We start from the raw sequence: 16,564 nt of genomic DNA, 5'->3' as shown, positions 1-16,564 counted from the left end.
TCCATACCGAGTTCTTTGTATGGAACTGGCAATATTTTACTGCTGTTCAAACAGACGTGCGGAAGAACCATCTGTGGAGATAAAGAGGGAAAGTTGGTTGCTTCAATCAGTCAATAAAAGAGTCAAATTTGGCCGAAATGTTGAAAATGACTAAGTTGAACTTATGAAGAGCAAACTGAATGACTGGGAACATTTGCATGTGCTTTAGCCTGTATATCAATGATATCTGCAAGTGACTGAGTTTCTTGGTCAGACAATTTGAAGCAAACCTTTCGTATGGCACAGAACCAAATCTGATATTAAGGCAATAAAGTTACTCAAATGACAGAGAAGCTTTAATGTTGCAATTGTTAACCATATCTAACTGAGACAAACTCCTTGAATGTAACTTTCAGTTAATGACTCTAATCTAACGGTTTTAATCTTTATTAGTGTCACAAGTAGACTTACATCAACACTGCAAAGTTACTGTGAAAATCCACCAGTCGCCACATTCCGGCGCCTGTTCGGGTACACAGAGGGAGAATTCAGAATGTCCAATTCGCCTAACAAGCATGTCTTTCGGGACTTGTGGGAGAAAACCGGAGCAGCCGGAAGAAATCCATGTAGACACGGGGAGAACGTGCAGACTCCGTACAGACAGTAAACCCAAGCCGGGAATCGAACCTGGGTTCCTGGCTCTGTGAAGCGACAGTGCTAACCACTGTGCTACCATGCCACTCACAAACCTTTATTAACGGCTGGGGAGGATTTCCTCCAGGCACAAAGTGCAGTACAATCATACAATTTTGCTGCAGATAAGATCTAGAAGAGATTCTCTCCCTTCTTTCTATTTTGTCCCCATCTCTTTTAACCGAATGAGCCTTAGTCTGTTTATTTACCGAATGTGCCTCGTTCTGTTTCATTATGTTCTTTTTCCATTCCAAACTTCTCACTTTCATGTGCTTTTCTGCTGTCCCATCACATTATCTATTCCGCCTACAGAACAAGAACCAACGAGTGGGATTTTCCAGCCCTTCTTGTCGGCGTGACCTTCCATTTCCGCTGGCTGACCCTCACCGCCGCACGCGACAGGTTCCCCACCAGCAGTGCACGCAAGCCACGTCAAAGCTCACAGACTGTAGCGGGGCCCGATGATCCATCCAACGACCAGTGGCTCACTGCATTCTCCACTGTGTGGGGACTGGAAAATCCCGCCCAGTGTGCTTCAAAAGTGTGAAGCCTTCGGAGACATTTTGATAAAGCGCTGCACCAATGCAACTTCTATTTTTTATGGTAGTGGGAGCTTTCCGAAAATGCTCACCTCTGACTGGTCAAAAGCATCTCAAATTTGCAGATCGTTTTGTCACACATAACCAGGTCAACGTCCCACATAAACGTTGTGCGAGAAATACACAAATCGCTACCGGTGGACAAGTTACCATATCCACCAGGGTGCAAATATAATTACAGCCAAGAATAAAAGCTACAGAAATTGGTAACTCAACGTTTGATAGCAATAGCTAAAACTGTAATACCTGAAATATTAGTGGATTTATAAAATAATGAACTTACCAGAAAAATAATGGAGAAGAATCAAGCTCCTTCTTGCACTAGGTGAGATACTTCAGCTTGTCCTTCATTTTTTTCCCTTCGGTACACAGGCATCTTTTCTGTTGAACTCAGTTTTACCCAGTTATTCAACACAAGCCACCGCCTGCAATTTTCTTCTGATATTTTGCAATGAGAAATTTTGATAGAATTTTATTTTGGCTAGAACAAACTAAAGCGGGGGCTTGCTTTTAAATAGTTGTTATTTTGACATTTTGCACCTCAATATAAATCAGTGTTTTGAATAGTTGTTTCGGTATTTTAAGTGCTGGGTGGCTAGCAGTGGTTAGTACTGCTGCCTCACGGCTCCGAGGACCCGGGTTCGATCCCGGGTCACTGTCCGTGTGGAGTTTGCACATTCTCCCCATGTCTGTGTGGGTCTTTCCCCAAAGATGTGCAGGATAGGTGGAATGGCCACGCTAAACTGCTCCTTAATTGGAAAAAATGGCTTTTTGGGTGCTACAATTAAAATCAGGTGCCTCTGTTGCATCTTCTCTACTGAGTAGTACCACACTCCGTATGCTTCACCCGATGCCTGTAGCTGTGTATTTACATTGTGTATTTATGTATGTCCTATATTTTTTCATGTATGGAACGATCTGTCTGGACTGTACGCAGAACAATACTTTTCACCGTACCTCGGTACACATCACAATAAATCAAATTGTTTTGCTCGCTTCGATTTTACCGCAAGAGAGTGGAAAACCAACTCACATGCAATAGGGCAAACGTTTTAGTGCTCAGTTTTAGTCTTGAGCACTCATGTTCAATTGTAGCTGGTGAATTCCAACTGGGTTATTTTTATGCGTGGAAAATGCTTCCACCAAGTGCCGCGAAGTGTGGCAGATTTTCATTGTCCAAAATATTCAAAACCCAACTATACTCCTTTCCATTCACAACCTGAATAGTCCAATCCAACATTTCTGGCTTGAGACTCTCCTTCTAAAAGCCCCGAAGTAGGGCAGCACGGTGGTGCTGCCTCACGGCGCCGAGGTCCCAGGTTCGATCGCGGCTCTGGGTCACTGTCAGTATGGAGTTTGCACATTCTCCACGTGTTTGTGTGGGTTTCACCCCCACAACCCCAAAGATGTGCAGGGTAGGTGGATTGACCACGCTAAATTGCCCCTTAATTGGAAAAAACGAGTTGGGTACTCTAAATTTATTTTAAAAAATAAAAGCCCCTAACCCTGGCTGTTTTGCTAAGCCATGCAATGATTGTGGTCAAGAGAAAAGATAAAAATCGGTAAGAATCTTACAATACCGTAGAGAAGAAAAGCCATTTGGCACAACATACGTCTGCTGACTCTTTATGAAAGAGTTATCCAACTGGTCCTATTCTCCTGTTCTTTCCCCATAGCCCTGCATTTATTTCCTATTCAAGTATATATTCTCCAGAAAGTTACTATTGAATCAGCTTCAACTACCCAAGTAGTGCACTCTAGATTATAAAACTTGCTGCAAGGCAGCATGGTGGTGCAGTGGTTAGAACTGCTGCCCTCACGCCGCCGAGGACCCGGGTTTGATCCTGGCCTTGGGTCACTGTCTGTGTGGAGTTTGCACATTCTCCCCGTGTCTGCGTGGGTTTCGCCCCGACAACCCAAAAGATGTCCTGGGTAGCTAGATTGGCCACGCTAAATTGTCCCTTAATTAGAAACAAATGTTTTTAAAAATAACTTAAACTTGCTGCACAAAAAAAATTTGCTTCTTATCTTTGGCTTTTTTGCTTCTTACTTTAAATCTTTACGCTCTGGTTATTGACAATCTGGCCAATACGTATGAATTAGGGAAATCGTAATAATCATCTTTATTAGTATCTCAAGTAGGTTTACATTAATAATGTAACAAACTTACTGTGAAAATCCCCTCATCGCCACATTCGCCTGTTCGGGTACACAGGGAGGATTCAGAATATCCAATTCACCTGACAAGCACGTATTTTGGGACTTGTGGGAGGAAACTGGAGCACCCGGAGGAAACACGCGCAGACACGGGGAGAACGTGCACGCAGTGACCCCGGCCAGGAATCGAACCTGGGTCCCTGGCGCTGTGAAGCAACAATGCTAACCACGTGCTACCGTGTCATTTATTGAAGAAGTAACATGTGCTGTGGGGTGGATGTACTGTACCCAGATTTCCAGAACACATTTGCAAAAGGTGCCACCTAAAATTTTATTGCAGAAAATAAAGGCTTGCGGGAACAGAAAACAGAGTAGGCAATAAATGGATCATTTTCAGGTCGGTAAGGTGTAATGAATGGTGTACATAGGAATCAGTGCTGGGGCATTCACTTTTTACGATATAAATAACTTGGCTGAAGGTACAAAGATAAGTAGTTGTGAAGAGGACATAAGGAGGCTAAAATTAATCAGTAATAAATTATTGTAGGGCTGTATTCTGGAGTACAGTGCAAGCGTTTTGGAATAAACACCCATATTGACTTATTACACAGTTGTGTATTTTGGTTAGGTCACTGTGTTTAATAGTCTCAACTGAGTAAGAAATAGTTCTGTTACCTCCCACAGATGTCCCACGATTGGTGCGTCAGCCCAGGAATGTTCTGCGTTTAATCCCACTTTGCCATTTGCAAACACAACAAAAGTGAATGACTTATCAAACCACCTGTAGGGAAAAAAAACAGTATTCATTTAAACTTGTTAAAGATTGTGGCATCATCTACATACACAAACACATTTTAGGCTCCTTCCTCCTTGTACAGTGTTCCATTCCTTAACTCTGGATAGCATGCAACTTTATCCAAAACCTCTGCCAAGACAGATGACAGACAATTTTCCTGATTGATTTGCTTTCAAATTCTTTCCAAATTCTTAAAGCCTTTGCCAAGTAAATCTTTGCCCAGCATACTGAGCTATGCAGCACCGGACAGATCTCCAGTCCGTCCCTACGACACAATCATAGAACATAGAACAGTACAGCACAGAATAGGCCCTTCGGCCCTCAATGTTGTGCCGAGCCATGATCACCCTACTCAAACCCACGCATATACTATACCCGTAACCCAACAACCCCCCCTAACCTTACTTTTATTAGGACACTACGGGCAATTTAGTCCAATCCACCTAACCCGCACATCTTTGGACTGTGGGAGGAAACGGAGCACCCGGAGGAAACCCACGCACACAGGGGGAGGACGTGCAGACTGCACACAGACAGTGACCCAGCCGGGAATCGAACCTGGGACCCTGGAACTGTGAAGCATTTATGCTAACCACCATGCTACCCTGCTGCCCCCTAAAGTACTACCTACTTCATTCATTAATCTAAATGACGGGCTATAATACAAAATATTAATAATAAAGAGACGGTCAATCACAATGTAAATCATGGTAGCACTCTGCCTCTGAGTCAGAAAGACGATGGTTAAAGCTTCAGAGCACATAAGGTAGGCTGACAATGCTGAAGCAATTGCTGTCGGCATCGCTGGCTGGGCCAGCATTTATTGCTCATCACTAATTGCCCTTGAGGGGGAAGTTAAGAGTCAACCACATTGCTGTGGGTCTGGAGTCACATGTCGGCCAGTCCAGGTACTATGGCAGATTTCCTTCTCTAAAGGACATTAGTGAACCAGATGGGTTTTTACGACAATCGACAATGGTTTCATGGGGTCATCCTGAAGACTTAATTCCAGATTTTTATTCAGTTCAAATTTCACCATCTGCAGTGGTAGGATTTGAACTTGGGTCACCAAAGCATTACTCTGGGTCTCTGGTTTACTAGTCCAGTCACAATACCACTATGCCATCGCCATCCCCAGCCTCATCTGCCCATTCAGATGGCAATAAAGGTCCAATGGCACTAACTGAAGGACAGCTGGAGAGTTCTATAGGCATCAGGGCCAATACTTACTCCCCAACTAACATCATGAAAACGAATGGTCTATTTTCTTATCTCATTGCTGCCAGTACGATTTTGCTGTGCACAAATTCACTGCAAAATGTTTCTAAAATTACAGTGACTAGCGACACTTCAGGAATACCTCATAGGCTGTGAAACTACTCTTTGGGTATTCCTAGGTTGCGAAAGATGTTACATAAATGCAAGTCTCTCTTGATTAGGTGAGACCAAGTGAAGATATTAAAGGGAAACTGAGGGAGATGAAGAATTTGTCAGCTTCCTGTCCTGGTGAGGAAGAAGTTAGAACAGTGAGAATGCAGGGAGAAGGAAGTATATGTGTGACAGCTGATTATCAGTTTAGGAGGGCAAGAATCCGATATCTCAAGAAGATAACCTCTCATTCTTCTAAAGGAGCCTAAAATTAAAAGACAGATTGTTAAAAGACAAGCCGCTGTACCTAATCTTAGAATACAAGAGAAGCATTCCCTGGCAGGGAAATGTTCGAAGAATCTTCATCTTTTAGTTAAAAGCAAATTACTGCGGAAGCTGGAATCGGAAACGAAAACAGAAAATGCTGGACAATCTCAGAAGGTCTGACAGCATCTCTGGAGAGAAAAGGGAGCTAACGTTTTGAGTTTGGATGACTCGAAAGCTTTGACAAAGAGTCATCCAGACTCGAAACGTTGGCTCCCTTTTCTCTCCGCAGATGCTGTCAGGCCTGCTGAGATTGTCTAGTATTTTATATTTTTGTTTCATCTTTGTTGTAATTGGCACAGAGGAAACCAATTTTCTTCATGGCCACTTTGGAAATGGTAGAGATGCAGATACGTAATGCGAGATACTATGACTACAATTTTTGTTATTGGCTCATGGGATTAGGCGTCGCTGGCAAGGCCAGCATTTATTGCCCATCCCTATTTTCCCTTGAGAAGATGTGGTTGGCTGCCCTTTTGAACCACTGCAGTCTATGTGGTCCAGGAACATTCACAGTGCTGTCCTGACGGGAGTTCCAGGGTTTTGATCCAGCAACAGTGAAGTAATGGCAATACAGTTCCAAGTCCTTGTGTGACCTGGAGGGGAATTTGGCAGGAGGTGGTGTTCCCATGCATCTGCTGCACTTGTTCTTCTCGGTGGTAGATGTCGAGGGTTTGATAATATAGCAAATTTGAGGCACTATGGTAGAAGGCTGTTAATTAGTTTCAGAGAGGGATAAAGCAACTACTGATTTGTGAAAGAATATTAATTGGCCCATTTATGGAGATCCACATACTCCCATTCAGTGTTATGGAGACTACATGTGCAATAAGTGTGCAACAGGAAGGAATTTGATGACTATCAATTGAAATAATTGGTTAAAAAAAGAAGTGGCTCAGACCAGATGATGAATTGAGAAGGCCACCGATGGGAGAAAAGAACAAGCAACAATCCTGGCAGCAGCCTGAGCAGATGGAAAGAGAATGGTGAGCAATGAACCACAGCATCTGAGAATGAATTAGTCAGCGATGACATAACTGTGATAGAAGAGCGGACAAAGCTAGTTAATCAGATGCTTAACATGGGCAAGATCAGCAGTGGATTAACCTGGAATCATTCGCTTGACCATGGCTTAGGTCAGAACTTTCAAAGTGACGAGTGGTTTGAGTCAACAGCAGCTTCTCTGACTTTATAAAAAGATCTGATGCAAGGAACAGGTTGGCAGCTGGAAGTGAAAAAGCACAAAATGTAGCAGGAGAAAAATTTGAGGAAAGAAAAATGATAAAATAAGGCACCAAGGGTGTTTTCCTGACCCAATTACACTTGTCGCAGTCTTTTAAAATAAACTTTCCAGTGCATTACTTTAACAAGCGACAGTGAGCCACAGTTTTCTTTTTCTCAGTGCAAGAAACTCTGAACGCACAAAACATCCGTATCCGTATCCTTTGAAATTCTCTGCCTCAGAGGGCATCAAAGACGAAGGTCAGTAGATTTTTTAAAAAATATTTTTTATTCTCCTCCTTTTTCATATTTTCTCCCAAATTTACACTCAACAACAATAAACAATAATCAGCAACAAATATGTCAATCCCCATATCAATAACGATCCCATCCTCCCACCAAACATTAGCCCACATGTTCACACACACAAATGACAAAAAGGAAGTAGGGATCACCCATAGTCGCCATTTAACACACACAGCACCCCCCCTCCTCCTAACTCTCCCACTAACCCGCCCCAACTAATGTTCAATGTTATCCAGTTCTTGAAAGTGCAAAATGAATAATGCCCATGAATTGTAGAACCCCTCCATCCTTCCCCTCAGTTCACACTTAACCTTTTCAAGTCAAGAATTCCAACAGGTCCCCCCGCCACGCCAGGGCACAGGGTGGAGATGTTGCTCTCCAACCTATCAGGATCCGCCTTCGGGCATCAACGAGGCAAAGGCTACAACATCTGCCTCTGTACCCGTTTCCAACCCTGGCTGGTCCGACACCCCGAATATGGCCTCCCGGGGTCCTGGGTCCAGTTTCACTAATTACTGGGTCCTGGGTCCAAATCACCCTAAAGACCTCCTTCCAGTAATCCTCTAGCTTTGGACAGGACCAAAACATATGAACGTGATTAGTGGGGGCCCCCTGCGCAATGCTCACACACATCTTCGACTCTTTCAAAGAATCGTATTATCCTCGCCCTCGTGAGGTGTGCTCTGTATACCACCTTCAGCTGTAACAGCCCCAACCTCGCACATGAGGTGGAGGCATTCACTCTCCGGAGCACCTCGCACCAGAACACCTCCTCCATATCCTCTCCCAACTCTTCCTCCCACTTCTCTTTGATTCCTTCCAGTGGTGCCTTCTTCTCTTCCAAAATAGCTCAGTAACTCGCCGACACTACCCCCTTCTCCAGTCCCCCTGTCAGCACCTCCTCCAGCAATGTGGAGGCCGGCTCCACCGGGACGCTCTGTATACATTTCCCCCTGCTCCAGCCCATACTTCGGGGTAGTGTCCATACTTCACTTCCAGCTCCTTCAATCCTTCAAACCGACCCCTAAGAAACAAAGTGTCTTAATCCCCTTCTCCTCCCATTTCTGAAAATGTCCATCCCACTTCCGGGGCTCAAATCTGTGGCTCTCCCGAATCGGCATTTCCCGTGACCCAACACGAAGTGCTGGCGAAACTGCCTCCAAATTCTCAATGAAGCTATTATTACCGGACTCTCTGAGTATTTCCCCGGGGCAATCGGGAGCGGCGCTGTTGCTAGTGCTTTCAATCCCGACCCCCTGCACATTCTTACCCACTGGGAATCAACCCCTATGACCCAGCTCCGCATGCGCCGCCCAGTAGTAATACATCAGGTTCAGAAGACCCTCTGCCTGCCTTCTCCTCTGTAGCAGCACCTTTCTAACTCTGGCTACCTACCCTCTCCATATGAACAAAGTAATCCTTCCCTCAATTTCTCTGAAAAAAGCCCTTTAGCAGGAAAATCGGCAGGCATTGAAAAATAAACAGAAATCGCGGCAAGACGTTCATTTTAACCGCCTGTACCCGATCCGCCAGTGACAGAGGGAGACCATCCCACCTTGCCAGATCAGCTTTTGCTCTGTCCACCAAACGAGAAATGTTGTACCTGCCGAGCCCTCCCCAACTCCTGGGCAACCTGCACCCCCAGGTACCTAAAGCGAGTCCCTGCCCAACGGAATGGCAGCTCCCCCACCCCTGCCCCAACCGAGACACCACAAAATAGAAGGTCAGTAGATTTTTGGACTCGAAGGAATTAAGCCATGATCTGACTGGGTGCAGGTTTGAGGGACTACATCGCAGACTACTGCTCCTATTTCTTGCATTCTTATGTTCGACTACAGATTGATTTACAAAAAAAAAGCCCCACTTACCTGTCGTAGCATTTGCCATGTAGCAGTGACTTGGCGTATTCGTCCAGTGACTTCACCTGGTTTTCTACAAATAAATCATGTTTGCTATCATCCAAAGTGACGAAGAATGCTGCTCTCTCCACGCTGTCCATTGAAGCCTTGTTCTTTCCGGAGCTGAAGTATGATTTCCGGGCCTTAGCCCAGGGAACTCTGCTCAGCAGCAGAATAAAAAGAATATAACGTCAAACATTTCCCCCCTGTTTCCTCCATGCATTAACTGATAGCAATTCTAGTTCATCAGTGCAAGTAACAGTCTAGCATTCTTGTTCAATTGTCATTATTCTGTGTGCATGTGCCAGGCCACTGACCCATCAATAGTGGGCCGGATTGTCACACAGTCAGGCCAACTCTGGAGACCTTTAAAAATATTAAGTGGGCCCTGAATGTGGAAGTCCTGCCCCTCTTTCCGACAGATCCAGTTTTGTTCTGACGGGGTAAGGGAGCAGAGCGTGACTCTCACAGGCCGGAAACTCAAACCCAGCAGGATCATGAATGAAATGAAATGAAAATCGCGTATTGTCACAAGTAGGCTTCAAACGAAGTTACTGTGAAAAGCCCCTAGTTGCCACATTCCGGCGCCTGTTCGAGGAGGCTGGTACGGGATCATTTGAAATTAGTGCCGAGTCCAAATAGACACACTCCTCTTTCACTCTTCCCAGGACGTTAGCCCACAGGGTGGGGAGTCATGAATTTATGGAGTGGTGGTAAAAGGTCTTGAAGGGTGGCGAAGATCTGATCCGGTCATGAACTGAAGTGCTTTCAATCCACAGCTCTTTAAACACACAAGAAAAACAGGCTAAAGTTGTCAGTTATAGAGCTGAAACAAACAGCCACTGCTGGACAACTTGAGTGACAGGCTATTTGGTGCAGGTTAGGAAAAAAACATTGGGCGCAATTCTCTGGAATTAATTTCTAAGTGGGGTCTCCGGAGGGAAACAGTGTGATTCCTACTGGGTGGGTCGGTGTGATCCAGATCGCAATCCACCCATGCTTGGAATTGTTTTCTGGGGCGGGGAGGGATTTTGACTGGCACTGGGAGGGATGGGGCCTAAACATGCCGGCAAGCCGATCTCAAAGTAGCAGTAAAGCACCTCCCCAGCATCAACCCCGCGCCCCAGGATCACTGGCATGCCACCCTCCTTTCCAGCCACCCACCCTGTCACCCCACGCCACCAAATCAGCAGTGCTAGGGCACCCCCCCTTGCAGGTGAGCGACACCCCACTACAGCTTGCCAAATTACCCCCTTCATGCCGTACCTCATGGGCAGTAACAACCTGGCCTCTGTGGTGATTTGCGCCGGCTTAACGCTGCGCGGCGGGTTGGGGAATGGCGGGAGCCAGGAGAATTCGACTTAAAGCTAATTTTGAATACGTAAATACTCCTTTTAATATGCTATTCTAGTTCACGCCCAGCGAGGGCATGAACCAGATAACATCAGCTGGAGCGGTCGGTGAACATCAGGCACTGTTTGGCGGCAGGCATGGAACCTGTTTCGAGGCTCTCATGCTATTCTCCCGGCATAGCAGGATTTGTGCCAGGTGCAACGCAGTTGGAGAATCGCCCCCATTGCTATCTGTTCCTGAAGTTTCAATATAGTTATTTATTGACATTTCTCAAGTGCTGTTATTACAGCTGAGGTAATTATGAATACTTGGCTTGAGTGTCAAAAGCTACAAGTGCCCTCCTCTTAGTGGGGCTGCTGAGTTCATTTGATTGACATTTAAGGAGGCAATTAAAGAATCAGCTGAGTTTGATGTGGTTATTGTATAGAAGTTTATTTTTATAACATTTAACTTGAAGGGATTTAAAATACTTGAATAGATTTCATGAATTTTAGATAGTTTTTTTTCAGCATCAAGTGTATACCAGTGTGTGTTCTAACAGTTTGTTGACTCCCGAGGTCTGACCAAAATGGATACTAAGTGAGTGCCAATGGAGGTGGCATGGGGGTATGAAGTGGAACAGAAGGGAGCATGGGAGTAGGTAGGTAGAGGGTGTGTGGAGGGGGGTGGGGGGGAGATTGAGGGGTGAGGGCTAGAGAGTGGAATCGCTTCTAAAGAACCGAGATCACGTGGCCACCTATAATCTACTTCTGGGGTCAGTGACCCTGACTCTAATCTGCCCTCCAAGAGTGAAAATTGTCTGAAATGGTGTTGTTTAAACGGTGGCAGGTCTGCTGAGTTGGGAAACTTCCCTATTTGAGTTATCCGCCATGGTGATGATAATGCGGTCCATTAGATTTGACTGAGACCCAGCTGCCAACCAAATGATTATGTTCCACTCTATTGCATATGCACTGGGTCATTGTACAGTGTTGAAAACTTGGAATCCTGGCTGCTTTTGACCTCTTTCTAGCCCAGAAACACAGGCCAACTGCACCATTTCACATCTACCTGATCAAGACCTTCTAATTCGGCACAGAATGCATTAAAGAATAGAAGCTTTCTGATCGCTGCGGCTCTTTAGTTCTCATAATTCCAATCTACAACCTCCTCCTGTTCTTTCCAACCTGATAATGTTACGGGGCACCTGGTTAATATTGTCATAGGGTCAGGTTGAAGCTCAAGAGGTCAGCAGTGTAAAATGCTCTCTGGCACTCGCTATGCGGTTGGATGATATGCCAGGTTATTGTCAGCTCCCAAGGGACCATACTACAAGCAAGCATCCCCAAAGAGCAAGGAGAGAACTGGCAGCAAAATAAAATGTAACGGGCTAAAGCTCTCACCTGTTTCCTGCAGTCAGTGCAGCCAGATACTTCTCACCTGGCTGAGGCGAAGAACTCTCATCCAAGATGTACTGGATCTGTACCTGGAGCTCACTGGGATTTAGAAGGCGCCCACCTTGATATACCCAAACCTTAAAGTAACGGCCCTTGTGATAGATCACAATGTGTTTGCTGTCCACAAGATGCTGTAAATGGTCTGCAAATTCAACAGGGTTGGTGAGTAAAACCAGCATGTTTCATTTTTTAATTTTTAAGTTAGCAAAGGAGTGGGTTTGGAAATTTCTGTACAAAGCACTGCCCCATCGCAGCTGCCTCCAGATTAAACCCGTAGGCCATTGAAATCAACGAAGCTGCTCAGGAAACGCTCTCACGCCACTACCCCAGCAACTTACATTACTGGAGCGGCTTGCCATGAAAGGAAATCCAAAATGTCCAGGTACTCGCAAACCGAAAAATGCATCGTGGTGGGAAGGAGCTTTTGATTTTATTTTCAGAAGGAAAGGGAGTACTTTGTACAGCAAATACCCGCCCAAACGTCTGTCAGCCAAGAGGCTTCGAGCCCGATACATTAGGTGGCAGTTGAAACTACTGAACATTATCAGCAACGCTAAGAGACCTTCTGAGATCTTTAGCATTCAGGAATCAAGCAGGTATCAGCGGGAGTGAGTTGCTTCAATTTTTAGGCAGGTTGCAGCCAGTACCTTCAGCAGCAACAGTGAGAAGCTCCTGGGATCCAAGTACTTCCTGATACTGTTCAGCCCTGAGAAATGATCCTTTACAGAAGACTGAAAGGCCTCTGCCTCCAAGCATCGTTAGCAGGCTGCGACACCCAATCCTTCGAGTACCTCTACGTCTTGAGGCTCTCGAAGTAATCTTTTGGGCCGTGACTCTAAGCAGCTGAACTGAGAGGCTCACGCCTCCAGCTACGCTTTGCAGCCCGTTCGCTCTGGGAGCCCAGTGTAATTACAGCACAACGTTTATCTGCTAAAATTCTCAGCTGCAGAAAAGAAGTGACATCGTACCTGACTCTACACCTGGAATGCGGCATGTATTGAAAATATTCTCATACTGATTAGAACACATGGGGACAACACCTCGAATCAATAGCTGAAGAAAGGCAGAGAAAATAGGAAAGAATAACACATGGACATGCAAATAAATTGCAAGCAACACATCTATAATACAGGAGAGAAAGAGGAAAAAAATAAAAGTAGCTCAGGTTCTTCCGCCTGTTGGGAGTATAAATAGAGATAATCAACACATCACCACTCTGGCCATTCGAGGTACCAGAAAAATGTGCCAGCGAGGTGGACCTTAAGATGTGGAGAAACAAAACTGAAAATGAGAGACAGAGACTGAAGTGCAAAATTTAAGAAGCAGATCGGGACATGTAATTTGCAGCAAGATCACAAAGATACTGACAACAGCCAAGTTGTTAACTTTTGCTACAAACAGTAAAGGAGGGCGAGCGGGCGGAATGTGGAGCTGGGTTCACAAAAAGACCAGCCATGATCTTATTGAATGGCGGAGCAGGCTCGAGGGGCCAGATGGCCGACTCCTGCTCCTAGTTCTTATGTAAACTAGTGAACAGAAGAAACCTCTCCCAGAGTAACCATGAACTGGCCCTTCGTCAGAACATGGGCCAATACAGATAGAGATGACCATGGGATTATTGCAAAACCTGTTTAATCAAACTTAACTTTGTTATCCAACTCAGAATCCTTAGAGAGATTCGTCCAAATACTCATCTCACTGAGTGTTCTTTTAAGCAATCAAAATAATTTTATTGGGGAGCGGCATGGTAGCGCAGTGGTCAGCCCCGCTGCCTCACGGCACCGCGGACCCGGGTTCAATCCCGGGCTCGGATCACTGTCCGTGTGGAGTTTGCACATTCTCCCTATGTCAGCGTGGGACTCACCCCCACAACCCAAAGATGTGCAGGGTAGGTGAATTGGCCACGCTAAATTGCCCCTTAATTGAAAAATATAATTGGGTACTGTATTTACATTTTTTCCCCCTTTATAAAAATAAATTTAGAGAATATTGAGGTAGGGACTCATCGGTCAGTGCAGGATGACAGAGCATTTCCAAACCTTTTCAAATTTATTAACTAATATCCCAAGTGAAAAAACATATCTAGTTCATTCAATTAAAATATCTATTAAGTTTTATGATTTTTTTGAACGGATTCAAAGTCCGAACGTGCAGCTGAGAAGGCTTTGCAGCGTGGAGACCACCCTTTATGGGGTTAAGTAGCACCAAGTAAGCGTTCCTTGCACCAGCTCACGCCACACACTGCTGTTCATACAGATATATCTGTTCACTTATTCACTTCAGAAAATGTTTTTTCTAATATGGGATAGTAGTGAGCTAGGGTTAAGTTGTAGTGCTGTGGGTTTCTCAGGGTTAGGCTGAGGTTAATGCTTAGGGGTAGGGTCCGGGTAAATGTTCCCATTAAGGGACTTCTGGTTAGGGTATGGATTGACGGTCTAAAAGCTGTTGTAATTTAAGCTCAGGGTCTGAATAAATGTACGTCTCAAGGGACTTAGGGTTAGGTTTTAGGGTGTGGATAGGTAATGTAAAAGTTGTTGTTGTAATTTATGGATATGGTTAGGGTCTGGATAAGTGTACCCCTGAAGGGACTTAGGGTTAGGTTTTAGAGTGTGGATAGGTGATGTAAAAGTTGTTGTTTTAATTTTAGGGTTAGGGTCAAATTAGGGTTAGGGTTTGGTCCTGGGTTAGGGAAGAAATTAGGGTTAGGATTAGCCAAGAATTAGGGTTAGGTTAGTGTCAGGGCTAAGGGTTAGGGTTTAGAGTTCGGATTAGGTTTTAGGGTTGCGGACAGATGAGGGGGTCAGGGCTTAGGATTAGGGTCAAGGTTAGGGTAGAGTTAGGGTTAAGGTTAGGGTTAGGCCAAGTTAGGGTTCGGGTTCGGCCCAAATTAGGGTTAGGGTTAGGATTAGGATGAGGTAGGAAATCATCGGTCAGTGCAGGATGACAGAGCATTTCCAAACCTTGTACATCCAGCAATGACCACTCACTGACTCCAGTGCGGCGCAGGTTGTATGGCGCAAACATCTTCAGCTAGTGCTCAAACAAATCAGTTTAAATTTTAGAAGGGAATTGCTCTACTGAATAACACACACGTCCTCTTCAAGATCGCCTATCATTAAGGCTTCTCTGGGTTGTGCTGTCAGTTTTCGTGTTAAATGATCGGCTGAATTTGGTCAAGGGTTCGGAACTGGGCAGAGGTCTCCCGAATGGTGGTGTGAATTGATAATCGGTGCACTGCCCAGTCCTGTTCCGACTGTTCCTTCCAGTTGAGGATAAAAAGCGTGCAAACAATGAAACGTGAACAGAAGTCCATCAAAACCTCAATGTAAATGAGAGCTTTAACATTTCAGGCTGGACAACCTTCGGAAAAAGATGCAGAGGATGGTCTCCATCCAAAGTATTAACCTGAGGAATAATTTAGAGAGTTAGAGAAAAAAACTCCAAGTTTGGGTTTTCCAATCAGTGATATTGCATCAAAAAGTAAATGGGTTAAGGTAGGAAATTAATAAAATATTTTAAATAAATACAAATCCCACACTTTCTCACACATGCACACACATTCCCTCACACACATAAAATTGTAATTTTGGACAATGTTTTCAGAATTGATCCTTATAATTCTATTTACAAACCAGATTGAAAAGTTGCTGCGTGGGGCTTTCCTTTGTTACTGCTTAGTCAACAATCACCAGTAAAAACAATCGATCCGAGCATCTGGCAAGTAAAAGATATGCTCCACACTGGGCCATTAAAAAGTTGAGAGGTCTGTTCGCCATGTACGTGAAAGCTTGGTTTCACAGTGCCAACATGGTACAAACCATGGATAGGAATGTTTAGTATTCCCAGGTCTGGACTGGTGACTGGGTATCCTCGAAGAGGCCTATTGCTCAGATGAGTCAATGATGATTTTAGTAGATAGTGAGGAAAATGAGACACACAATTCCAAATTACAGGAAAAACATTTCAAAGAAGACGTAACAGGAAAATTCAACAAAAAAAAAAGCTGAAGGAGAGAACTTGAGGGAACAGATTCCACCGAGACACAAACAGGGTCCCAAGGCCCAGTGTAAATGCTGCTGTGAGAAGCATGAAGAGAGCATTAACCATCCAGGCATGCCACACAATTCAGGAGTTCAACAGCAACCGTCTAACACTGACAATCGTGATACTTCACAGCAAATGCAGATTTGTTTTGTTTTCAAAGACTTATCTTTAATGCTCTCTGACTAGTTGGCAGTGAGTGGATTTTTCTTCCCTGGTCACCTTGCTGCCAATTTCTACTGGACTACAATTTATTCTCAAGCCCTTCAGCTGCCCTCGCTGCAAGCATCAAAACTGCTCAACAGAAATGTCACAATTTCACAGTGTGATGAAACTCAAATACTTACCTCAAGATGTCAGGAACTCTGGTTCCGAGCAAGCTTTGGACTTTGC

At 44.7% G+C, this 16,564-nt stretch overlaps 1 protein-coding gene across 6 annotated transcripts in view; it reads right to left on the bottom strand.

Annotated features, from left to right (window-relative positions):
• LOC119956435 (carnitine O-palmitoyltransferase 1, liver isoform-like) overlaps positions 1-16,564 on the bottom strand; it is a 117,637-nt gene that overhangs the window by 34,156 nt on the left and 66,917 nt on the right. For 4 of the 6 annotated variants that reach the window (XM_038783656.1, XM_038783655.1, XM_038783657.1 and 1 more), the window contains 4 exons: positions 13,099-13,110; positions 12,077-12,272; positions 9,312-9,500; positions 4,104-4,209 (listed from right to left, as the gene is read on the bottom strand). In XM_038783656.1, the coding sequence (XP_038639584.1) occupies positions 4,104-4,209; positions 9,312-9,500; positions 12,077-12,272; positions 13,099-13,110 (503 nt within the window). Of the gene's footprint in view, positions 1-4,103; positions 4,210-9,311; positions 9,501-12,076; positions 12,273-13,098; positions 13,184-16,564 lie in introns of all 6 variants that reach the window. The other 2 variants (XM_038783659.1, XM_038783658.1) reach the window with 2 other exon arrangements.

The sequence above is a fragment of the Scyliorhinus canicula genome, chromosome 23 (assembly GCF_902713615.1).
Source record: "Scyliorhinus canicula chromosome 23, sScyCan1.1, whole genome shotgun sequence".
Classification (NCBI taxonomy): domain Eukaryota; kingdom Metazoa; phylum Chordata; class Chondrichthyes; order Carcharhiniformes; family Scyliorhinidae; genus Scyliorhinus; species Scyliorhinus canicula.
This window is presented reverse-complemented; position numbering and strand designations above follow the sequence as displayed.